This window comes from Nanorana parkeri, unplaced genomic scaffold (assembly GCF_000935625.1).
Source record: "Nanorana parkeri isolate BGI_ZX_2015 unplaced genomic scaffold, ASM93562v1 scaffold30, whole genome shotgun sequence".
NCBI lineage: Eukaryota > Metazoa > Chordata > Amphibia > Anura > Dicroglossidae > Nanorana > Nanorana parkeri.
Genome location: NW_017306298.1, coordinates 3,027,793 through 3,055,350, shown reverse-complemented (window position 1 = coordinate 3,055,350; position 27,558 = coordinate 3,027,793). Strand labels below are relative to the sequence as shown.

The 27,558-nt window shown below is 42.5% G+C and overlaps 1 protein-coding gene across 1 annotated transcript in view; it reads right to left on the bottom strand.

Annotated features, from left to right (window-relative positions):
* SPON1 (spondin 1) overlaps window positions 1-25,719 on the bottom strand; it is a 245,692-nt gene extending 219,973 nt beyond the window's left edge. The window contains exon 1 of the mRNA XM_018567996.1: window positions 25,163-25,719. Within this exon, the coding sequence (XP_018423498.1) occupies window positions 25,163-25,385 (223 nt within the window). The 5' untranslated portion in view covers window positions 25,386-25,719. The remainder of the gene's footprint in view (window positions 1-25,162) is intronic.
* Between the last annotated feature and the right edge of the window lie 1,839 nt (window positions 25,720-27,558).

Sequence of the window (27,558 nt, the reverse complement as noted above, 5' to 3'; positions counted from 1 at the left end):
AATGTTGCTAAATATTACCTGGCAATCCTAATAGTGGGTTGCATGTGTTGAGACATTCTGTTATAGGGTAACACCGCTCACTCACTGGCTTCCAATGCAGCAGTGGCATTATCACCCTTGGCTGTCCCTATTTACTACTATAGGAGGCTCTGCCCACACACAGAGCAGGTACCACTGCTTCCCTGGACAGATTGCATCCAGGGACAATCATCTCCATATCCCCAACCGCAGGTAATCATTCTGTGTACAATTACATGCAGACAGCCACTGAAAGACACAGCCCTTTGTTCACTTGAATGGGCACAGTGGCCGCATCTGTACGGACACAACTGAATTTATGGGTTCTAGCTGCAGGAATCCCCAGCTGTGGACTTAAGCCCCAAGTGAATGGAGCCTTAGACAAACCAGGTGCATTTTCTCATAGCTCTATGCCTGCACTATACTTTCTTTATATATGCCCTCACATCTGCATTAGGCAGACCTTTACCCCTTTTCACTAAAAATCACATCAGCATGCAGCTCTGCATGCTGATATGAAATCATCTTAAATTCATTAGCTAAACATATTTTTCTTTTACGAACAATTATTGTTTTTCAGCTTCTTGATCCTCTTGAGCATTAGTGATGCAGCATGTGCCCAGGCATTGCATCCTGGGAAGGTTACATCAGCAGAGCATTGCTGGGAAAACTCATCTGTAATCTCATGAGATCTCAGGGAGATCTCAGGGAAAGGCATTTTCCTCCCCTGAAATGATGTGTATGGTCACATGTCCTAGTCACATGTGCCAGAGTTCCAGGAAGTAAAGGAAATATAGTAATCTGCCCTTAGTAAAAATGGCCACTGTGAGAAGCATGGGGAGGAAAAGATATCTAGAAGTATTAGTATCATTACTAAACATTTCTAAAGGTGTGTTTGTTGTCATTTTAAAGATATGGGTAAAGTTCCTCTTTAAGAATCTGACTTTTTTTACTCAATATTAGATATTGGTATTTCTATAGCGCCGACAATTTACGCAGTGCTTTACACAGTGCACACTCACATCAGTCCCTGCCCTCAAGGAGTTTACAATCTAAGGTCCCTATCTCACAACATGGAGTTGTGCTTTACATTTTATAGCAATGTTTCCCTTTTTTAAATGTTTAAAACACATTTAAAAGTGGAATACACAGAAGAGGCAATGCTTTTTATTTATATTTGTGTTTTTTATCATAATTGTATTGTATGTGCGCTTGTTTATCTTCATTTGCATTTGGCTGCTTGTTTTGTGTGTGTGCCATTTGTAAATGGATGGAAGGCCACCTTTATAAGTTCTGAATGGTTGTTGGGACTTTAAAAAGACCCAAGACCTTGTAGATGACTTGAATGGTTGTGTGTTAGTCATTATCCCAGCAGAGGGACAATCCGCACATTGTCCTACAGCTGGGACACCTGTCACACCAACAGAGGAATGCTAACAACAGATGTATAACTAACCAGGAACAAAACCTGCTGACCTATGCAGACCAAATGGGGTTGTGTAAATATTAGCAAACAGCATAGCATTCAACTAGAGTAGAAATGCTTTCCCACACAACTTCCCAAAGTGTCCCTCATTTGGAGGGATTGCCTCTCTTTTGGAACTAAATCCCTCTGTCTCTTTCCTCCTACGTCACTCTTTTTAGTCACAGATATCTTTAAAAATGTTCTTGTTACCCACAAAAATAGGTATTTCTTATCTCTTAATTATGTTCTTTGCTATTTCAAAAAGCCAATATAAAAGGAAAGTAATGGTGAAAAAAAATCAATCATTTTGGCATATGAATTCTCAATGGTCGGCATAACTGGGAGCGTGGTGGGGGGGTCTATTGCTTAAATAGTGCTGAAAGGTGTCCCTCTTTCTCATCTCAGAAGATTGGGAGGCATGAGATAGACCCAGAGATAAGAGAAAAAGAAGAAGCGTAGGGTCTACATGACCGGGCGAGAAGGGGAGCCAGGTAACAAAAGAGTAAATGGTTAGCAAGAAGGTTAAACAGAGGCCACATACCTGGATGCAACCTAGTTAGATGATTTAGGAGGTGGTCTGTAGGGCGGGGTGAGGAAAAGTTAAGTTAGAAATTTGCGCACGCTATATACTATTGAAATAGGACAATCTGGATGGAAATCATAGTAGTTGGTGTACGGTGTGGGGTGTTTAAAGGCAGTCAATTTGGTAGTATTGCAAAATGGTCGGGGACCCATCTTCGGTGTGGTGTCCCCTATTTAGTGCAGTCAACTTTTAGTGACCAAGTATCTATGGATCAGTATGTGCCTGTGATTACCCAATACAGTGTGTTGCTTTTGGGGACCTAACATAGGTAATTTGTGCTGCAGACACAGGGATTGATTCTCGTTCCTACGGTCTTCGAAGATCTGCAACCTTATCAGAGTTTTCTAATGTTGTGTTATTGTTATTTAAAATCTTTGTTGTTATGTATAATAAAAAAGGCTGCTATGGCCAGTTTAATTCCATTTAAGTGTAACATGTTATCTTTTGGGAAAGGTAGTGTGGGAGACTTGGGATTACGGTCAAGCAGCAGGAGAAGGTACATGGTTACCTCTGAACTACCTTGGTCATAGACTCTTTTATTCAGATCAAGCAGGTACCCTAGACAAATGTGAACTCCAGTGTAATTAAAAGGCATAACTTCAGATTTTTAATCAACTTGCCATGGGGACTCAAATTGCTAATCAAATTGCTGGGGCAGGAAATTGGTTAGGCAGCCACCTTGGGCACGCTCACTCATAGATTATAGACAAGTTGGTGTGGATTGATGGTATGAGCCTGCCCGTAGAAGAAGCCCTACTTCTCAGACACAGAGGTAATGGACAAGTTGGTGTGGTATGATAATATGAACCTGCCCACAGAAGAAGCCCTACTTCTCAGACATAGATGTATTGGACAAGTTGGTGTGGTATGATGGCATGAACCTGCCAACAGAAGAAGCCCTGCTTCTCAGACACAGAGGTAATGGACAAGTTGGTGTGGTATGATGGTATGAACCTGCCCATAGAAGAAGCCATACTTCTCAGACACCTAGGTAATGGACAAGTTGGTGTGGCATGATGGTATGAACCTATCCATAGTATACAACTGCCCAAACAAAATGTAGGTATAGTGGGGATACAATTACAAGGCAAGAAAACAATAAAATGCCAGTAAAGAAGACAATAATTTGGAAACTGATTATGAATGAGGCCAGGAATGAAGGTCTGACATCTGTTCACAATCTGTCAATAGAGTGTAACAGTGCCATTAAGTTTTATAGAAGAACTCCAGCAATTAACAAAGTTGACCCTTGGCGTGTTCTCTAGGGGCTTCATAAACCACCAAAGCCTGTGGGAGAAGAGGCTGTAGAAACCAGTCTAGCAGACAGGTAGGACTGAGGACCAGGTGAGTATTTCAGCTGTTATCCATCCTCTAGACCAAAATGGGAAGTTAACCCTTGCAGTTCAGGGATAGCTTCACTACAAGGGTTAACCTTGTTTATTACTGGAGCTCTTCTTTCATTTTAAGTTCCTGGCAAACCACTGTAGGGATTGACAAAGACAACACGATGGTCAATAGGGATCTATATATGGTAAATCTGACAGCAGAATTTGTGACCACTTGCAGAAGTGAAATATGGAACAGATTAGAAGAGCAGTCAAAGAGAGAACTGATGACTAAGACTTTGGTGGTATTTTCTGTAAGGAACATTTCAATAGTCCTGTGAAAATAGAAGTTTTAAAACTTGGAGACGTTCTGAATGTTTGCAACGACGATGACGATACTATATTAAGAAAAGATTTTCTCCACACACATAGCTCTTTCCAGCTATCAGCCTCAACGCAGCATTAGACAGGTCACCTCATGTGACACGTAACTAATTTTCCAGGAGATACTCTTATCTCTTCTCTCCTGGATAATTTATAAAAACACTTTAGAACCTTTGGGGATCTCTTACCGCACAGAGCTACAGGAAATGTAATATATTGATAAGCAGGCTCCTGTGGTGCTAATACAAAATGATGGTTTTGCCTCGGGGCTCGGATAGACTTTGCAACCAACTATGACTGATATCTAGTTCCGTATGATTTCCAGAATAAAAAGTAAATTGAAGAAATGTATCAACAGTTTGTCTGTCCCCAGAAATATTGTTTTGGCTCAGAAATATAAAGCTTAAAGGTATGGATACATTTAGTGATTGTATAGGCAGGCTAATGAAAAAAGTTTCAAGTTCACTCAGCTTTCTTTTAACGTGCTTCTGAGTTTCTTCTGACCTCCTTGTGAGCTGCCTTTACATTCCCACTGATTTGAATGGGGAGAAAAACTGTTCTGGCACAAATAAGTGTCCATGTGTGCAAGCCATTTTTCAATAGTGTGGTCACAACACCATGTATGTGCCACATTTTGTCTATAAAATCTAAGTTATCTCTTATTTTTAAGTTTCAGTAACTGAACATGTTGGGACTAACCAATTCCAGACATGTCCAGACAAACTACAGTATGTTTTTTAACATACCGTTAAAAAGCAGTAATTGATCTCCAGCCAAGTGACTTTGCCTTGGCTGAGATGATGTTGCTTGGTGTTGATGTTTTCAGGTAGGAGGAAGCATTTTCTCATTCTCCTCTCTCAGGGCTTGTTCACACCAATTGCGGTGCGTTCCAGTGCGTTCGCTCACAAAACTTCCCCTTTCGTTCTGGGAGGGGCAGGTGACGGTGCATTGAATTTAATGGCACCAAAGCCACGCCGCCCCCTCGTCCACAGTGTGATTGAACACGTGGCAGAAGATTGCCTGCGTTCCGGTCCATTGCAAACAAAAGAAAATGCAGCATGCTCTATTTTTTGCGTTTGCAGTGGACTGGAACGCAAGCAATGCGGTGCCATTGACATCAATGCACCCCCACGCCCACTCCCGCCCCAGAACTCAGGGGGGAAGTTTTGTGAGCTATTGTGGTGCGTTCCAGCAGCTACCGCTCTGGAACGCACCGCAATTGGTATAAACAAGCCCTCAGTGATTAGCTAGCAACATTATAATTTTGCAGATAGTGAAAGGGTTAGGGCTGCAGCAGAAGCTGATTTATGCCAGCTATCTGTGAACACAGACAAGACCTGCACAGGCACCAAGATTTAAATGACTGTGTCTCCTTTGAGCTAGCATCTTAACGAAGTAGGTGCAGACCATATTGCATAATGCTAGAGAAACTGACATGGACACAAGAGCATCTGTATAGCCATTTCTACTTTATTAGAATAAACAACTGATATTTATTGACATAATCATTAATAATGTATTCTAGGAGTTTCTAGGTGTTAAAGGAGTACTATGGGGTAAGTGTTTTTCCCCATAGTTCTCTTAAAGGTCATGAGAGGACATATACTAACCTCCTCCCGTGACCCAAACCTCAGTATATAGTGGGCTACAGCTCGCGCTATACTGAGACCGCCGCAGCCGGGACGGATCCCGACATTACTGTCGAGATCCAACTGACAACTGTATTTATTGACATAATCATTAATAATGTATTCTAGGAGTTTCTAGGTGTTAAAGGAGTACTATGGGGTAAGTGTGTTTCCCCATAGTTCTCTTAAAGGTCATGAGAGGACATATACTAACCTCCTCCCGTGACCCAAAGCTCAGTATATAGCGGGCTACAGCTCGCGCTATACTGAGACCGCCGCAGCCGGGACGGATCCCGACATTACTGTCGAGATCCACCCAGCTGTGTGAACTACAGCGGGCTCTGCCTATCTAGAGGCAGAGCCAGCTGTACCTGCCCCTCCCTCTCTCTGTTTGCTTTCTTTTCTTTCCTCAATGGGACATCTTACCACTCATATATTCCAGGAAATGTAGTTCATGTTCACAATTGTCATTCTCATTTTCACAAGACCATATGGCCCTACCACATTCTCTTTGCTCAATGAACAATGAAAATAGCTCTCGTTTGTCAGATAAATCTATTGACTGACAACTGATATTTATTGACATAATCATTAATAATGTATTCTAGGAGATTCTAGGTGTTAAAGGAGTACTATGGGGTAAGTGTTTTTCCCCATAGTTCTCTTAAAGGTCATGAGAGGACATATACTAACCTCCTCCCGTGACCCAAAGCTCAGTGTATAGCGGTCTACAGCTCGCGCTATACTGAGACCGCCGCAGCCGGGACGGATCCCGACATTCCTGTCGAGATCCCCCCAGATGTGTGAACTACAGCGGGCTCTGCCTATCTAGAGGCAGAGCCAGCTGTACCTGCCCCCTCCCCGTCTGTTCCGCCAGTCAGCGCTGGAGGATCGGAGCGGGGAGGGGGGAATCCCTGCGGGGAGGGTGACTAACAGTCACGGCTCTCTGAAGGGAGATGATCGAGAAGTGAGCGAGCGACGGTATGTGTTGGCTCACTTCCCGATCTATTGAGCCGACGTGTGACAGTTTCATTGTCACACGTCGGCTCGAACTATGAGGATAAGTGATTTTCACTCACCTCATAGTTTTCCTTTAACTACTCATTAAAATATGTATTAGATATATTGTGAAATCAACATTATGTGAAAATTGTTTTAAAACTAAAGTCATGTGTCCTTGGAACAATATAATTAACATTGGCAAGATGTAGCCTAAACAAAACACAAGTTCCCAAACCAAGGAAACAAAGAGAGAAAATACTCAAGTTAAACTGAAGTGTGCTAAAAGTTGATATAAGTTAAAATGATGCTCTTACTGAGCGCTCTGGGTGTCCATAATATCTTTGTCAGTAGGCTCCTACATACGTTTTGTTCCTCTAGTCCCGATGGCCAAATGGAGCAGTGAGAAAATAAAGGAAAGGTGAGTATATACTGCAGGGGTGAGGAGAGCAAACCTTTGACTTGGCTCTGCATGGGCATAGGAAAGGTGCACTTTAAGAAAAATAAATCTCCTATGCAGGGGCGTAACTAGAAATCACAGGGCCCCATAGCCAAATTTTGTATGGGGCCCGGTGATTTCTAGTTATACCCCTTGCAGAGCCCACTCGAGATCCCACCGGAGGGTCAATTTGCCGAGCCCACCATAGACTCTCTATGGTGGGCTCAGCAGGGTCACCCTCAGGTGGCCTGGTAGCACTCCTTACCTGTCTGCCTCCTCTTCCTCCACGGTCGCTGATGGGCCCTGCCTCCTCCTCCGTTGCCGGGTCCGCCTCCTTCTTCATCACCGGACCCCGCCTCCTCCCCTGCTGCTGACCATGAGCACCGCCTCCTCCTCCACTGCTGCTGGCTCTCATTGACTTTGTGGAGAGGATTACTGTCAGTGATCTGAACAGCGGCATGTTCGTCTTCAGCCGCCAGTGCAAGCCACCAGCAGAGGATCCCATAGAAATCCAGGCGGCCCGCACGGCATCTGGCCGGGCCCCTACTATGCCCCGGGCCCCATAGCGGCCGCCTGGGTCACTATGGTGATTGTTACGCCACTGCTCCTATGGTTTCAATTTCTGGGTTGCTTACTCAGGTTAATTGGTGAATGCTTTACAAAACAATCGACACAACAGGATAACAGCGTGACTACATTTTGCCACCCAAAAGTGATTTTGACCAGTCTCTGTTGAATATCTTGGGGAGCCCATTAGCTGGTTTTCTTATTTTTGGTCACAGATGGAAGGAAATCTCCTTCACCCTTCCCCTCTGTTATAGCCTCCATTTCCACCTTTTGAAAATCTTACTTCTTCTCTCTGTTTGCTTTCTTTTCTTTCCTCAATAGGACATCTTACCACTCATATATTCCAGGAAATGTAGTTCATGTTCACAATTGTCATTCTCATTTTCACAAGACCATATGGCCCTACCACATTCTCTTTGCTCAATGAACAATGAAAATAGCTCTCGTTTGTCAGATAAATCTATTGACTCTACTTCTGAATAGATTCTGTTTCCCACTAATATCTGCACAATATGGTGAAACTGGATTTTTTCTCTATGAAAGTCTTTATGTATAGATGGCCTACATCCCATATGCCATAAACTAGTCCTCTGAAATGTTTTCTGTTTCAATACGTTTTTATTGAGGCATTTTGAAAAATACAACAGGATATATACAAGTTTATATACAGTAAACTCTCTTTTAGCTAGTATTCAACTAAAACCAGAACTCTCATCTAACCAGGAAAAAAAATCCCCTGTGTACTTCTGCTGATCTGCAGCATATATTATCCTGGAAACGATTGTGTTGTCTTAATTTGTTTTAAGTGTGTCTGTTTGTCTTAATTTGCTTTTGATTACTGCATTTCAATATTATTTTGAAGTCAATACAGAGTTTATGTTATACAGTAGTATAGTATGGGGTATTGCGTTAGTTAGACCTATTTTTGCAAGTAACTCTCAATTAACCAGAAACTACATTTATTCGGAATCTAGCAATCCCCATGTATGTCGAATTACAGGGAGTTTACTGTATATATATATATTCATAAGGTTTAAAACAGTACATTTTCATACAACCGGAACACTAATGTGGAACCCAAAAAAAAGTATCACATTACAAAGCCAAGGGATTACAGATGGTATTGTTATGGTGGCTTAAAGGGGTAGAGGGTGGGGCTTGAGTCATATGCAAAGTTGTTGACTTGAGTGGGGAGGTCGTTGTATGTGAAGTGATGATTCTAGGGGATCCAGAAACCCAGAAACAAGAAGAGAAGAGACAATGGTGTGGCAGAAACACTTGGAATGGGAAGCAGGGGGTAGAGGGAAGTTGGATCCTGGTCACTCCGGGCTATTATTGATGTTGAAAATGAAGCAAATGACAAATGAAATGTCAAAAGGCCATTAATGTGCTTTTGAAACTATTAAGTGACACTAAACTCAGGAGTTATATCTTAAAACATACCATAAATAGTAACAAAAATGTATTTTAATTTGTGTATCACTTGGCTTTAGATCCTCAAATCATCTCTGAATTGGTGCTGACACTGTCCTTCCTTCGGAATGGTGGCTACTTTTGTTCCCCTCTGTGTGCTGTAAAGTAGCCACTGCTACAAGCTCGCTCCTGCGATGGACTACAATCTCATTAGAAATGATTAAATTAAGGGGGTTATTCACAAAGGAGCCGAAGGATATAGCTGTAGCTTCGGCTAACTAATCTTACGGCTCACTTTGGCCGCCAGAGCCGAAGGGCTGCTGTATGGGCTATTGTGAATAGCCCGTGAATAGCCTGTGAATAGCCCGTACAGCAGTCAAAAGCAGCCAAACAGCCCAGCTGAGCCGAACGCAATAATGGCCCGGGTGACCCCTGGAAAAGAACCCTCCCAATGGCGTGCGTAGGGGGTACGCATGCTCCCCCCCCCCCCCCCCCTTCCTGCCCTGCTAAGCCTGTGCTCGGATTTATGGTCTGGTTGGGTATTTCAGGGGGGGATCCAGCTATTTTCCCCCCATTTTTGAGAGGTGAGGTTCCACCTTAAAATTCCTACCAGACCTAGAGGGCCTGGTATGACTTTTGGGGGAACCCCAGGCACTTTTTTTGTTTTACTTAACTTTTACACAAATAGCCACCCTCCAGAAGGAAGCACAGTGTCAGCACCAATTCAGAGATGATTTGAGGCTCTGAAGCCGAGTGATTCACAAATTAGATACATTTTTGTTAATAGTTATGGTACTTAAATGCATTTTTAAGATTTTACTCCTGAATTTAGTGTCACTTGAAGGAGAGTGTTCAATTCAGGGTGTCTAAATGCTCTCAAATTGTAAGCACTGATTAACTGAAAACTGTAGCCAAGTTTTCATTGAATAGGAACTATATGTCATCTTTCGTTTCACCTTCGTAATCTTGGGTGTAAAAGACTACCACACTTTGGCTAGAACCTGTTTGCCTGCAGTGAAAAGAAACGTTAAGAGGCTAAATTGTAAATTATTATTATTATACAGGATTTATATAGCGCCAACAGTTTGTGCAGTGCTTTACAATATAAGGAAGACATTACAATCACAATACAATTCAACATAAGATGATAAGGAGGGCCCTGCCCCTGAGGGCTTACAATCTTCACATTGCATATGTTTTAGAATAATTATAGCTTTTTTGAGATTTTTACTTTCATGTATGAAGGGAACTTTTAAAACACAGGTGAGGGAGGGGTGTGTGAGGAGTGGGCGAGGTAAAGAAAAAATCATAGCAAGGTACATTGAAAAATTTACCCTTTTATTACCAGAGGTCAATGAAGCCTGGATCCCAGGGGAAAATTAGTAGAATCATCAATTAACTCCACATAATAATTTTTAGATATTTTTCAAGGACATATAAGCCACATGTGTTTGTTACACCTTTTTAAAGGAGAACTATGGGGTCAGTGTTTTTCCCCATAGTTCTCCTTAGGGTAACTGGAGGACACAAACTAGCGTCCTCCCGTTACCCTAAGCTCAGTATACAGCGAGCTACAGCTCGCGATATACTAAGACGCCGCAGCCGAAGCGGATCCCGACATAGATGACGGGATCTCCCGGTATGTGTTCGCTCACCTCCCGATCTACTGAGCCGACCTGTGACAGTCTCATTCTCACAGGTCGGCTAGAACTATGAGGTGAGTGAAAAGCACTCACCTCATAGTTCTCTTTTAATTTAAAAAAAAAAAGGAAAAAAACTTTTTCTATTATATCTTGACAAATAAGTGTGCTCTCGAAACAGGTTGCCAATGATCAGTGGGGACCTAAGCTGTCAGTGACAGCTGGGATTGAGAGCTACCAGCCGCACAAAGTATCAACATCAGCAATTAACAAGGGGACATGTTTAGCCGGTACAGGACATCGTTTATATACAGATTATGAGCAGGAAGAGGTATATATTTTATATTCTCATCTTCAGCCAGCAGATGGAGCTTTAGGCCTATTTGCAAGCTTTCTGGTTTCTCCTTACCTTCTGTTAAAATAAAGCCTGATGTTTACAGAGCTCAATAGCTTAAACTAAAATCAGAACAGCAACTCTTTCCTCTTCTTCTATGGTTTTGCCTGAGGTTTCAATCATAGAAAGAAGTCTGCTGTATTTATAGTGACCTAGGAATTATGTATTTCATGTTTATTTGTAACAAAATACATTTTATTAATTTTTATTAAAATTATATACAGGTGAAACTCGAATAATTAGAATATCGTGCAAAAGTAATTGCAGTAAGTTCTGCAAAAGGGGCCCAAACCAAGTACTGAGTACATATGCATGTTGTACTTTTCAGAGGTCCGATATTGTTCTATGTACAATCCTTGTTTTATTGATTGCATGTAATAATCTACTTTTTTGAGGTTGTGGATTTGGGGTTCTTGGGGTTTTCATGAGCTGTAAGCCATAATCATCACAATTATGACAAATCACGGCTTAAATTATCTTGCTTTGCATGTAATGAGTCTATCTCATATATTAGTTTCACCTTTTAAGTTGCATTAGTGAAATAAATGAACTTTGCACGATATTCTAATTATTCGAGTTTCACCTGTATATATATATAGTACTATAGATTTGTATGTAGTACTATAGATCAGTGCTCCCCAACCTTTTTATCGCCGCAGACCGGTCAACGTTTGATAATTTTACCGTGGCCCGCTGAGGGGGGGACGTTGATTGTTTATATTTTAGATTATTTTGATTTAATAATTTTAATTTAATTGTTTTTAAACATGCCTTCAAAATAAAATACAGTTACACCAAAAAATGAAAGCGTTGGAATTCTTCACCTATTCCACAACCGAAAAACTGGGCGAGATTACGTTAAAATGTGTGACCACGTCACTGGTCACACATTCTAACGTAGTCTCAAACTTTGATAGATCACATGCCTACCTGTAATCATTTAATCAGGGAAATAGATTATAATAGGGAACATTACAGTGTAATATTCCCCATTATAATCCACTTGTCTAATTACAAGAAAAAGCATGAAATAGCATGAAATAGCTGTACACAACTACTATCCCGCCCCCCATCTATGACCCCTTTACAACCCCCATCCACATATCTATTAGGCCTCATTCACACACGAATCGGCCTGCACGTACAGCTCTGTGCTGCGTGCAGGGCCGTACCAAGTACCTGCCGAGAAGGACAGGTGCTGCGTGTGATTAGTCCCTATCCAGATATTTCTCACCCCTCTACAAACTCCCCCATCCAGATACAGACTGACATACTGTATCTGTACCCAGCTGCTGCTGCCTCCTCTCCCCCCTCTCGCGCTCGGACTTACCCAGCCAGGGAGTTGTGTGCACTCACTGCAGGGGGCGGTGCTTGTGACACACACGTCTCCTGTGACTCACCTCCCCTCCCGCCGCCTGTTACTATGGACGCGGCCGGGAGGGGAGGTGAGTCACAGGACCCGCCCCTTACTGTGAAGCCCGTCGGCAGTGCGGGGCCCCGCGGCCCGGTACCATTTGATCCACGGACCGGTACCGGTCCGCGGCCCGGGGGTTGGGGACCACTGCTATAGATACTCTGTCACATAAGGTTTGCAACAGATTGTCTGTGTTTGTCTGCATCCCTTAGGCCTACAATCCTCATCTGCCAACTGCAACATCTGAGACAGATTTAAACCTGTACTTGGCACAAGTTGTTACATACCTTTAAGAAGTTGCCATGTTTCATAATCAGCAGCGCTACTTTTAAACAGGAGAGTCATATATAAATCAAATAGAGATCTTATAGAAGCTCGTTCTTAATCGTCTTCACTGCTGTGCTTGTGCTACTTTGTTCTATGGCAAGATTGAGAAAACTTGCCCATTCTCTGTCCCTGAAAATCCTGACACAGATGCACATCCCAAAGACGTGTGAAATAATGCGAGTATCTTGCTTCTCCGCTGTTTTGTCTGGCTCAGCTGGGATAGAAAATGTATTTTTGCTCCGGAAAACAGTTCTCTATACCTCTGTCTACCGTCTCTCCCCGCTCAGGGAAAGATGAGGATGCAGATAGCCTGACAGGGACAGCAGTGGATCGTGGGTGACTTCGCAGATAGGCATGAGCGAATTGACTTGCAAATCTGGCCAATTTCATTTTTTCAGCAAACCGTGAATTTTCAATTCGCCTGAATATGTGCGTGCACATTTGTCCGTACAGTTCATGAATCCTGATTGCCTAGATTCATGAACTGTGTGCTTCTTTATGTAGCCGACAGATCTAAATGTACCTCATTACGCAAATCACCAAAAAAAAGACGAGATGTGCCAAATTAATCAGGTAGAGCTTATTCACCCGACACACTGGTAAGTTCATGAGCAATTCTGGGTAAAAAGTGCCCTTGGTCTACTTCCTTTCAGTTCAAAACCTAAAACTCCAGGACCTGCTGCCAGTTCTCACTTGACTTCCACATGGACAGAAGAGGTGCATGTGTGAATAACACATTCCTTGATGTAGATTCACCTGGGTCACCAATACATTTTCCAGTAAGGTGGCAAATCTCCATAAGCAGCTAGTTAGTTGGAAGTGCTTTGTGTTGCTCACTAGGGGCCATTTCCACATTATGTTTTTGCATGTGCTTTTGCTTCCGGTTTGTATGGATTTGGCTGGTGAAAAGCAACTTGCTTAAAATGATTTTAAAGTCAAAAGATATAAATCACTAAAATGTTGATTAAATCACTTACAATGTATGCTGCTCCTTGTTGATGTTTAAAAGTTTTAATTTCCTGCAGAATCAGCTGGTCCTGAGCACTGGTCCTGGTATTCTGTTTTAGGGTGGCTCCATCTCCTTGCAGGGTCCTATGGAGTCACCCTTGTGTGTGCTAGTAAGCTGTGTGTGTCTCCACAAACACACAGCAACAGAAAGGCAAGACAGTCCCCTTTCCCTTGATCCCCGCTACTCCCTTCTCCAAACTAGTAGATGGAGACTGCTCATGTACCGGGCAGGAAGTTCAGGGAAGCTGAGCTGAGAGAATTGGAGCTGTTTGGAAACATGATGACTGTTACTTTGCAGAAATAAATTGCTGGACAATGTATGTTTGTTTGATCTGGATACTGTATATAAAAAAAGTTTGAGGATTTAATGCTACTTTAACACTGACAGGAAAAAGCTAGACAGAAACTGTGACTTTAAATGCAAAAATATAGACTTTCAGTTTCTGTGGAGTACAGGGGTCAGGAGTGTATAATGCAGAACACAGAGGTCAAGAGTTAATGGAGCAGGAATTAGGATTATGAAACATACAGTGTGCAGGGGTGTGCAATGAATAGACTTCAGGGGTCAAGGGTGTGTAACACATGGAGTGCAAGGGTCAGGAGTTGGTAACACATGAAATAAAGAGGTCAGAAGCAAGAAACGCATAGAATACAGGAGTCATGAGTAGGTAATGAAAGGAGCACAAGGGTCATCAGTAGGAAAATTTGGAGTACAGAGGCCATAAGTAAGGGACAGTAGCAAGAAATGCAAAGCTAAGAGCTCAGTAGTAAGTAACACAGGGCTTGGTAGTAATGGAAGGTTCAGGGGTCACTAGTAAGTGACGCAGAGTTCAGGGGTCAGTAGTAAGTAATGCAAGGTCCTAGAGGCAGCCATCACAGCACGTACAAAACTGGCTGTATATGACTGCAGTTCACTGCCACCGGGGATAGCGCCGGGGGCGTTTGTTTCCCGGGGACAGACCTCTCAAAATGGGGACTGTTCCCAAGAAATGGGGACTAATGGTAACCTTAGGGTAAACACAACCAACTAACCCTCTGTGGTAGGGATAGGTTACTGTGGGTTTAGGGAAATGTAGCATGCAAAATGTGCCACCCTGCCTCGTCGATAGTTGGGCATAGTGAAAGGTGGTTATTGCTAAAGAACATGGTTTGTTATAACGCACTTTTTCATATTCAGCATTGGTTTTCTTTGCGACAGTTGGCATTCAGTCACATGACATTCCAATGGAAATTGGTGCTGGAAAACTTCCCTCTGCAAGATTCTGTGATCACAGGTCTGAACAGGGAGCGAGTAGCTTTATAGCATCCACCATATGTTGCTGTCTGTAAGTCCTGCTCTCACTGATGTCTAAAAGTATGTCTACTGAGGACCACTAGTCTTAAATATATTGATAGCACTGTTCGAGAGGAAAAAAACTTCTTGTCCCCCAGTCCAGTCCCCACCAGTATATATGGCCAGCATTAGTACGCATGTTTGCATGACAGTGGTAGGGTCTTGACTGTAAGCTGTAATGGGGCAGAGACTGATCTGGAGGATGGCTATATGTACTCTGTAAAATGCTGTGGACTATGCAGGTGCTATATAAATTATTTCAGATAATATATCATGAATGTACAAATAGAAAACTGGGTAACAGCGCCTCTGTGATATCTCCTGAAACTTCTAAATTCCTCCTGATGACATTTATCAGCTACATCAGTCAAAAAGGTGTCAAGGCTGCCGATGTAAAAAGGGCAAATGGCCCTCTTTAAATGGGAGATCCCAAAGCAACTGTATCTGGTGACATTTGACAGCTGATACACAATGAACTCTCAGCATCTGCAGGTTATTAACAGCCAAGGGAAAAGCCTCTGGCAGTGTTTTATCAGCTATCCAGTGGGGTGGGGGGAATCCATGAACCTTTCTTTCAGGGATCAATGAGCAATAACCACAGGCTGAAATACAAACTCAGCTCTGATAATAACATCAGTCTGTGAATGCGTTAATCAGAATGTGGATTAGTGTTGTACATGTACTGCACGTCTATAATGTAGGTTACAGCAGCACAAGTCGGGGTCTGTCTTCAAACAAGACCATGGATTTCACTCTGCGCAGATCACTGCAATGTTGGCGAAGGTTCTGTGTTTCTGTCCTTCCACAATCCAAGAATGTGTTGATAGATTACAGAGACCATGTTACCAGACTATTAATTTAAATAAACAAATCTTTTGATATGTACATTTAACTTATTTCATGAATGCTATTAACCTGTATAATCATCCCTCCAGTAGACATCCAAAAGCCCATCCATCTTGGATGTGATGTCAGCAGTCCCAGCAGACTGAGAGCTCTCACTCAAGTGTCACTCTATTGTATTTCCCTTCACTGTTGGGACATTAAAGTGACACTGAACTCAGGAGTTAAACCTTAAAAATGCATTCAAATACCGTAACTATTAACAAAAATGTATCTTATTTGTGTATCACTCCGCTGTAGATCCTCAAATCATCTCTGCATTGGTGCTGACACCGTCCTTCCGTCTGAAGGGTGGCTACTGTTGTTCCCCATGGTCCCTGTGTGTGTTGTAAAGTAGTCACAGCTCCAAGCTCACTCCTGTGATGGCCTACAATCTCAATATCAATTAGTGAACTAAACATGAGACTGTAGTCCATCACGGGAGTGAGCTTGGAGCGGTGACTACTTTACAACACACACAGGGACCATGGGGGAACAAAAGTAGCCACCCTCCAGAAGGAAGGACAGTGTCAGCACCAATTCAGAGATGATGTGAGGCTCTACAGCTGAGTGATACACAAATAAGTTACATTTTTGTTAATAGTTAAGGTACTTGAATGTATTCATAAGATTTAAATCATGAGTTTAGTGTCACTTTAAGAGAGGGGTGGAAGGCCGGGCCAGCACAGAGAGTAATTAAAACCAGGTGAATTGGAGAAGGCTATGAAATGCCAAGATGGACGGGGCTGTGAAAGAGTATTGACTCTTCCAGGAGTAGTCAAATTTTCTACTACAAAGTCACATTGCAAGTGGCCTTAATCTACAGAGAACCTGTGTTGTGGGGGGTTTTCTGAATAACAGGCATGCTAAGGAGCCTGTATATACACACTATACTAAATACTAAACACACTGACCTGTTTAAGTATATACAGGCTCCCCTACCACACTAACCACCTCAACCTAACTACTCATCTATCACATTCTTAAACAATTCATCTCCACACAGCTGCCTCCTTATGTATCACTTCCCCCTCCCTTTTAGATTGTAAGCCCTCAGGGGCAGGGCCCTCCTTACCATCTTGTCTTGAATTGTATTGTGATTGTAATGTCTTCCTTATATTGTAAAGCGTTGCGCAAACTGTTGGCGCTATATAAATCCTGTATAATAATAATAATATGTGCCAGTCATACACTAGGTTGGATCTTACATAGCACTAAAGATCCTCCTTATGCCCCGGCCTATGTGACAGTGCTCAAGCCTGGCAAATGGTTCATCAGACAAGAAGTTCCCCATAGTGGATGGCAGTGGTGAGAGTCCCGTGTTCCCCCATACCTGCAAGTACTGTACTTGGATTGTCTTGGGGCTTTGGAAGATAAGGAAGCATCTGGAGGCTAAACATAGGCTCTGTGCCATGCCTGTTATGCATGAAACCTATAATGTGTCCCCAACTGACAAAGTATATATCAACCTAGGAAAATCTGTAGTGCACCAGGGCGTCCTCTGCAACAAGTATACCTCTACTCAAATCAAGTGCCTAAAAGTGCTTGCACAAACCATTAATTAGTCCTGGAACCCCAAAAATAGGGACTTTCAGGCTCATATACCTTACTAATGGCCACTAAATGGGATGGTTGGCCTCAATTGAGCAAAGAACAGCGAAATATCTACCCAGTGATACCCAACGTGTTAGATTAGAAATACTCAGCTGATCAATTTACTAATTTTGGAAAACAAAATAAATAAGTGTCCAGGAGTCATATTATCACTGATAAGTAACGTGCTTCATTGCCAGCTTTCCATGATATATCACTACCAAGCTTATTTATTACAGAACATTTGGCTGCTATATACACCCCTTCAAAATTCAATAAATATTTTTTTTATATCCCCATGCAGGGTTAATTACTTTAAAGAAGAATTCCGGACAACCGCTCACCTCTCTTCTTTTCATTTCTGGCTGTGGGATGTCCTTCGGCAATCCTCACGTCCAATGCAAGTCAATAGACTTGTATTAAAAGTGAGGACATCAGCGAGGCTTAGACCGCCAAAGCGCGGTTGAAAAAAGAGGCTATGGGGACCGGTCTAGTAACCAGGCGGGATCGAGGGTCAGGTGAGTATATGTTTTCTATTTTAGGCCCTAGATTAAAACAAGCACTTAACCTTTGCACTGTGGGAATAGGTCAGGTTAGGTCACTATATGTGTTTGAACTGTGTATTTAGTTATTTGGCTACAGAAAGCCTTTAATAAGTAATCACAAAAAGATGTGCAACCATAGCAACCAGCGGAACGCTATTTTTCAACAAATGATATTGGTGTTCGGTTGCTCTAGATTTGCTTGTTGTTTCAGTCTTCCTTCATAAGATCATCATGTGAAAGCACCAGGTACTCGGCTGTTAGCAGAGTAGGATCAGCTGCATAAATGTTGCCTAATTAATAATCAGCGTTGTGCCATCTACAGCTGACATCTCGTGTTTGAAACGCTCACTGCCAGACTGTTCAACGTGTAGACGCTGTTCATCGCTTGGAGAAAAGTGGCTGCTCCGTCCTAAATAAAGGTGCCCATACACTTTACAACCCTCGCAAGACTTTTGTCTTGCGAGGGTTGTAAAGTACTTAAAAAAACAAACGATCTGACCATCTTGGACAGGCAGATCGTACTTGCGATCATTGCAAGCCCGCCCCCATGAGGGTCGGGCTTGCGATGACTGCAATGAGGGGCGGGCTTCCGATGACTGCAAACGGGCAGTGTGCGCGTGCGCACACCGGCCTGTTCGGCAGTTGGCAAACAAACAGGCCACTAACCACTAACGATTCCCGGTGGGTTTTCCAGCCTGCTTGTTCGACGGAACACGTGCAATCGTACAGTAGAAACGGTCGCACGACTTCCATACACTGCGCGATTATCGTACGATCGCGGGATTTCCAGCGATTCTCGTACGAGAATCGTGCAGTGTATGGGCACCTTAAGAGTGGTCTCTTTTCCTCTACATGCCTGATATATCTAAGCTTAATAATAACTATATTGTTACATATGTAAAGAAGGTTCTGTCTACTGAAAGTACTGTAGTGGAGTAATTATGTAAGATGAATACATGCCTGCTTTATTCAGTGAGCCAATAACCCACAGCAACCAGTAGCCAGAGTCAGATCAGCAACATATGACTAATTGTGATGGTTCATTGCCCAATACACAATAAAACAGCATCAATTATAGGCCAATTTGTACATTTGTCCAGCGTATAGTTGGGAGAATGGGGAACATAGAAATCCTGCCACTAGATTCCACACTAGATGGCGTTGAGGAGCATAGGAAATTTGCCACTAGATGGTGCTGAGGAGCATAGTATTTGAATCCTGCCACTGGATTCTGCCACTAGATGGTGCTTAGGGCCAAAATAATTCTGCCACTAGACGGCGCTGAGGAGCACAGCATTAGAATTCCGCCACTAGATTTCACACTAGATGGCGCTGAGGAGCATAACATATGAATTCTGCCACTGCATACTGCCACTAGATGGTGTGGAGGAGCATATGAATTCTGCCACTATATGGTGCAGAGGAGCATATGAATTCTGCCACTAGATGGTGTGGAGGAGCATATGAATTCTGCCACTATATGGTGCAGAGGAGCATATGAATTCTGCCACTAGATGGTGTGGAGGAGCATTTGAATTCTGCCACTAGATGGTGCCGTGGAGCAAAGCATAACAATAGATTTCACCACTAGATGGCACTCAGGAGCAGCACCATCTAGCGGCGGTAGTGCTGTGTGAATGGCATTCACGCAGCTATATTCTGGGCAGAAGATTTATAAATCAGTCCCTAAGTGTAATTTTAAAAGTCTAACTATATTGTTGCAACTCTTTTAGGGGGTCTATCTGTGGCTTATTTGGATCTATGTGTTTGCCTAGAGGTGCATGTTTTTCTTAGCGTTAGGCAGGTGGATTGTTATGCATTGATGTGCGTTTCCTTTCTGCATGGATATGCATCATTGTTACGCGTTGACACGTGTTTCAAAAGTGTTTACCACCTTAGGATTTGGATTGGGTAGAGTTAATAGCCATTGACCAAGGCGTGTTCATACCTGTTGCCACGCAAAAGGTATCCAGCATTTTTTTTTCTTTGTAGTGTTAGACAGCTGTCTTGTCATGTGTCAATGCGTGTTTTCCTTGTGCGCTGATATATGTCATTGGTTGCGCATTGACACACATTTCCAGTAAACTTTAAGATTTGGATGTAGGATTTGGATTGGGTAGAGTTATTAGACATTGGCCAATGCTTGTTAATACCTGTTGCCGCACAGAGAACAGGCAACAGGTTTTGCCATGCCACAGGTATTAAGTGTTTCCTTCTAGTGCTAGACAGGTGCTTTGTCATGCATCAACGTGCATTTCCTTTCTTGAGTTCATGTGCGTTATTGATGTACATTGATGTGCGTTTGCATAGCTTTTTTCACTTTAGGATTAGGAGTGGGTAGAGTCACCAGCCACTGACCAAGGTGTGCTAATACCTGTTGAGAATTATTCCATTAGAAGTATATTGCATACCTTCCATCTTTCTGAGATGAGAAGGAGGGACACCTTCCAGCCCAATGTATTTAGGTAATGGATACCCCCCTTTCACATGAGAAGCCCCCCTTCACATTAGGAGTACCCCTTCAAATCAACGTCCCCCTTTTTAACATGAGAAGCCCCCCTTCACATCTAGCTTTTACTGAGTCAGAATTAAAGGGGAACCTTCACTGATTACTATGGGTAACTCTGCTGCTTTTTGATTTACTATCTAAACCCATCTGAGAGTGTTTATATGTCCATGAAGGAAGATAAAGCATAACTGCCAACAATTTCAAACCATTTGCAGGGACACTCTGCTGATAAGGCAACGACCCTTATCTACTTGCTCTCAATCCAGTGTCGGGGGACTACGTAACACCACAGTTCCATCATTGGCTTGGAGGTGTTTTTTTTTTGGCATTGAAACGCCCGAGGGATTTGGTTGCAAAGTTCCGTGTTAAAAATCCGACAGGGACAATGCCGGTGGGCAAATTTTCCAAGGATACATTTTCAAAACTTGGGAGCGTTCCTGGAAATCAGAAAGCTGGGAACTCTGATAAAGTGAACCAACGATGCAGAGTTGACAGCAGTCCCTGATTTAAAGAGACAGCGTCAGCTTTTGAAGATACGTCCCTGCATTCTTTGTCCCTTTTGTGCCTGGTTTTCTGTACGGATCAGCTGTGCCACCCTTCCTGCAGTGTAGACATGTCTCAACTTCTACCAATGATAATGTCATTTTAATAAACATTTCATATATGTGTATAGAGCATCCATAGCTCTCTAAGACATTACTGTGCATCAGGAGTCCCTGGAAAGTGATATCATAAGTCAATCTTTTTTATTACTATTATTATTATTCAGTATTTATATAGTGCCAACAGTTTACACAGTGCTTTAGCATTGCAATAACACAGTCAGACCCAGGATTGCCAATGGTCCAAGATTTAAAGAGACAACATCAGATTTTAAAGATATGTCCCAGGAATTTTTGTATTGCCTTGACTTTCTGTACAGATCAGCCGTGTCATAATATCTACTTCTACTGCACTGTAGATTTTTATTTTCTACCAATTATTTAATTTGGTCCATTATTGTTTATTGACCATTAATGGCAATATAGCCATATGCTGGGTTTATCATACAGCTTCCATAGATCTTTAAGACAGCTCATCAGCAAACTGTCCCTGTAAAGTAATATAATAATAAGGCAAATTCCATACTTTTAAGGCAATCTTTATTAGCACTGCAGTACTATAGTAATACATAGCGATACCCATCACTGCCAACGGTCCCAAATTTAAAGAGACAGCATCATTTTTTTAAATATTTTTTTTGTTTTTTCGGTCCCTGGCTTTCTACACCATTCAGCTGTTCCCTAAATCCCACCCTTCCTGTCCTGTGGACATTTCCTGTCATCTACCAATATTCATTTAATAACTGACCAGCAGCATAGCATGTAAGTGCTGCCAATGTTTTCACCCAGGGTTCACCCAACTTTTACCTAGGATTCACACATTTTCCAATTGAATCCAGTTAGAAGAATGTTTAAATCTTGGGTGAAAGTTGAGTGAATCTTGTAAACAGACCCCTAAGTTTATAAGTCTGTACATAACCTCCATAGGTGTCTGTACATAGCCTCCACAGGTCTCTGTAGATAGCCTCTATAGGTCTCTGTACATAGCCTCTATAGGTCTCTGTACATAGCCACTATAGGTCTCCGTACATAGCCTCTATAGGTCTCCGTACATAGCCTCCAGAGGTCTCTGTACATTGCCACTATAGGTCTCTGTACATAGCCTCCATACGTCTCTGTACATAGCCCCCACAGGTCTCTGTACATAGCCTCCGTAGGTCTCTGTACATAGCCTCCGTAGGTCTCTGTACATAGCCTCCGTAGGTCTCTGTACATAGCCTCCGTAGGTCTCTGTACATAGCCTCCGTAGGTCTCTGTACATAGCCTCCATAGGTCTCTGTACATAGCCTCCACAGGTCTCTGTACATAGCCCCCACAGGTCTCTGTACATAGCCTCATAGGTCTCTGTACATAGCCCCCACAGGTCTCTGTACATAGCCTCATAGGTCTCTGTACATAGCCCCCACAGGTCTCTGTACATAGCCTCCATAGGTCTCTGTACATAGCCTCCATAGGTCTCTGTGCATAGCCTCCATAGGTCTCTGTACATAGCCTCCATAGGTCTCTGTACATAGCCTCCATAGTTGTCTGTACATAGCCTCCATAGGTCTCTGTACATAGCCTCCATAGGTCTCTCTACATAGCCTCCATAGGTCTCTGTACATAGCCTCCATAGGTCTCTGTACATAGCCTCCACAGGTCTCTGTACATAGCCCCCACAGGTCTCTGTACATAGCCTCATAGGTCTCTGTACATAGCCCCCACAGGTCTCTGTACATAGCCTCCATAGGTCTCTGTACATAGCCTCCATAGGTCTCTGTGCATAGCCTCCATAGGTCTCTGTACATAGCCTCCATAGGTCTCTGTACATAGCCTCCATAGTTGTCTGTACATAGCCTCCATAGGTCTCTGTACATAGCCTCCATAGGTCTCTCTACATAGCCTCCATAGGTCTCTGTACATAGCCTCCATAGGTCTCTGTACGTAGCCTCCATAGGTCTCTGTACGTAGCCTCCATAGGACTTTAAAACACTAGTGGCATTATGAGTTAGGCTACATTCACACTAGGGGCAATTTATTTCCATTATATGCATCTAAAAAGCTTTTCTAAACACATACATATATGCATCTATATGCAACTCAGCATCGAACTGACCCTGGAAAGTAATACATCAAATCCCTTACTTTATTGAGACCGGCATGAGCATTGCTGTGGCACATTACAGTTACACAGTCTGATCCAGGATCGCACAGAGAACACACTGCACACTGAGGCTGAAGGGGTGTGACCGTGCCTTACCAAGGATTCACACATTTTCCAGTTGAAACCAATTAGTAAAATGTGTGAATCCTGTGCAAATGTTGGATGAATTTTATATTTCTAAATAGACTCCTAAGTTTATAATTCTGTACATAGCCCCCATTGGTCTATAAGACGCTATTGTGCAGCTCAGCAGCAGAGTGACCCTGGAATATAACACAGAATGTCAAATCCCTTAATTTAAGGCAACTTTCTAAAGCTTTGCTTTGACACATTACAGTTATACAGTCATGTGCAGCTCAGCAGCGAAGTGTCTTCGGAAAGTCATACACCAAATCTCTAACCCTAAGGCAATCAACATGAGCAATTACAGTTATACTGTCAGCTACAGCTCAGCAGCAAAGTGTCCTTGGAAAGTAATACGACAAATCCCTTCATTTAAGGCAATGTTAACCATTGTTGGAACTATTACAACTATACAGTCAGATTCAACTCAGCAGGAAGTGTCCTCGGAAAGTAATACACCACATCCTTTACTTTAGGGCAATCTGCATGAGCAAAGCTTTGACACATTACAGTTATACTGTCAGATACAGCTCAGCAGCAAAGTGTCCTTGGAAAGTAGACATGTGCGATTCGTTTCGTTCCGAATCGAAATTCAGACGAATTTTCGGAAATTCGGACATTCGGATGTATCCGAATTCCGAATTACAGACATAACGAATGCCAACGAATCCGAATTTCCATTTCCGAAATTCGGTAGCTGTAGTTCGAACGTTCGTTTCGTTTTCGGTTCTTATTCGTTTCTTATTCGTTTCGTTCGTTGGAGCAAAGTGACATTAGAGAAGGAGAAAAATATTTTTTTCCTCTCAAATGTCACGAACGAACGAAACGAATAAGAAACAAATAAGAAACGAATAAGAAACGAACATTCGACCTACCGCTACCGAATTTCGTCCGAATCCGAATTCCGAATCCGAATTGACTTTCACACCCGAATCCCGAAAAACGAAATAACACAGATCCGAATTTAAAACGAAACTAAACGAATTTTTTGGCAGTGCACATGTCTATTGGAAAGTAATTCACCAAACTCATTATTTTAATGCAATGTTAACCATTGCTTTGAAATATGACAGCTATCCAGTCAGAATCAACTCAGCAGGAAGTGTCCCTGGAAAGTAATACACCAAATCTCTTACTTTAAGGCAATCTGCATGAGCAAAACGTTTGACATGATACAGGTATACAGTCAGATCCAGCTCAGCAGTAAAGTGTCCTTGGAAAGTAACACAGTATTGTAAATCCAGACCAGCAGCTAAGTGTCCCTGGAAAGTAATACACAAAATATCTTACTTTAAAGCAATGTTAAGCATTACTTTCATACATCACGATTACAGTCAGATCCAGGTCAGCAACTAAGTGTCCCTGGAAAATAACCCAGTATGGCAAATCCCTTACTTTCAGGGCTCAGGCAATCCTCATAAGCATTGCTTTCATGCATTACAATCACACAGTCAGATCCAGGTCAGCAACTAAGTGTCCCTTGAAATTAACACACATTGCTTTGACACATTACAGTTACACAGTCAGATCCAGGTCAGCAACTAAGTGTCCCTGGAAAGGATCACACATTGCTTTGACACATTACAGTTACACAGTCAGATCCAGGTCAGCAACTAAGTGTCCCTTGAAAGTAACACACGTTAGTTTGACACATTACAGTTACACAATCAGATCCAGGATTGCATAGAGAACAGACTACACACTGAGATGGTTGTAGGTGTGACTGTGCTTGAAGAGAAACATGGAAAGCTTTATACAGAGTCAGCCACATCAATAAGCAATCCTTCTATGCCCCCCTCCACAAAATAGTCCTCATCCAGCCACTTACCCCTGTAAGTATTGCCAGGCTTGTAGTAATCAGGGTCCCCTTCCACTCTCAGGCTAAATTCATTGTACCCTTCTTTCCGTGTACTTCCTTGAGCTCTGAGAATCCTACAATATCCTTCAGATTTCACAGCTTTCTCTACAGTTTCATCTGTAAATCCAGAGACCACTGACAGACAAGTCACAGCCACATAGGAAAGGTATAGAGGTTGCATTAACAGTCCCATTGCAAATTAGAGGGGGGAAGAAAAAAAAAGAAAAGGGGGGAAAAAGGGGTCCAGGGAGCTGCAGCTGGGGAACCAAGGAGAGCAAGCTCTAATCTCTGCCAGTTCCTAACTGGAGTGCTGTTTTCCTTCAGTGGATTCAGTGATTAGCAGCGCTGTAATGTTGACTTAGCCCAGCAAAATTCACAGGCTTTGGTGAAATAGCAGAGCGCTGGAGAGGCTGCTGTCTCCTAGACATCCAGCGCAGCTCTGTGTGCAGCATGGACTCAGCTAACACACACACAATTAATCATGCACATTCTTTCCAAAGTCTATAGTTACTACTATATGCATGCACTTCCATTTCCTTTCTTCCTCCTTTTTTTGTCTTTTAAGTTGACAGATGCTGATTGGCAAGGCTTTTTTTTTTTGTGGTGTGGCTTTCCTCAGATGGGAAGGAAGGTTACATAGTAACTTGTTACTTCTGGTTGACCATGTAGCAACTCTGAGATGAACTTCTTGGGGGGTAATTAGCAAAGTGGAGAGCCGGTGGGAAAGCGCAGACGCTCATGGCAACCGATCAGAATTCATTGTACAGCATTGATAAAGGAAAGGTTGATTTAGATTGTAAGCTCTCACAGGCAGGGCTCCTCTTACCTTCTTGGCTTGAATGTATTTATTTATTTATTCTAGGTATTTATATATAGTGCTGACAATTTACGCAGTGCTTTTACATAGTTTACATTCACATCAGTCCCTGCCCTCAAGGAGCTTACAATCTAAGGTCCCTATCTCACATGCATACATACAGGGTCATTTGAATTGTATTGTAACTGTAATGTCTTCCTTATATTGTAAAGAGCTGAGCAAACTGTTGGTGCTATATAAATCCTGTATAATAATAATAATAGTAATAATAATAATAATAATAAGTTAACCACTAGTTAATTGGCTCCTGTCTAAAATTGACTCTAGTATGTGTGTCTATGTATGCCAGTTGACGTGGGACGGCACCCCAATCAGGACTGATCATTCACCGACATGCCATTGATAAAGGAAAGGTTGATGAAGAATTGTTAGGTTTTGCTGAACCTCTGGTAGGTTAAATGGCTCCTGTCCATTCACACAAGCGCAGATGCGTTTCAGTACGGTTTCCGTGCGATTTTAAAAGGGCGGTTTCGGCCATTTCTAATTGACTGCTTAGCGTATTTACATTGAAATCTATATGGAATCCGCACTGATCAGCGCAAAAAAATAGCTCAGGGAGCATTTCGGGCGGCAGGCGGTTCGGAGTCGCACGTTCGCACAAACAGTCCCCATAGAAATGTATGGGATCATTTATGTCGGCGGTTCAGCATAGATAAATCTCCGCAACCGAACCGCCCTGGTGTGAATGCAGTTTAAAATCGACCCTAGTTTGCGTGTATGCTTGCCAATTGACTTGAGGTGGCACAAACATCATTTTGTATCGAACAGAGGGTTGTCAACAGAGACACACACTACTTCAATTTCAGCCAAGTCCTGCTGACTGTCCTTCAAGCTATGGATGGCCAGCTTTATAATTTGACTCTACAAGGTGCTAAGGAGTCCATTTATAAAGAGTAAAGAATAGTGATGTGTGAACACCGGTATGTGTTCGCTCACTTCCCAATCTACTGAGCCGACCTGTGACAGTCTCATTGTCACAGGTCAGCTAGAACTATGAGGTGAGTGAAAAGCACTCACCTCATAGTTCTCCTTTAACAAAATGTTTTCATTGGTATGTTTAACAGAGCAAAAGGGAACCAATAAGTGACATTAATTGTTGGGTTTACATACACTTTAAGTCTCATTCTACAAATGCTGATTGTCTCAGTATCATGCTAAGCCTCTGGCTTCAACATTATAGGCTCAATTCCCAAAGCTCAAACACATGGATGAGGATAATTATTTAAAAACAGTGACAGTTATTTTTGAATTGACTCCAATGAGATTTGAATATTACAGGATGAAAATAAAGATCCTTATCCTAGTGTAAAGCTTTGTAAATTGAGCCTTATGAAATACAACACCACACCAACTACTGCAGATAAACACTTTGATTTCCAGATCAGTACACTTGTTCCACGTCATCGACTTAGAAAGTACTGAACTGCTCTGCATAACAGCCAGGTAGCTAGTATTTTCAGAAGGAGGCCAGGAATGGTGACAACCCCCC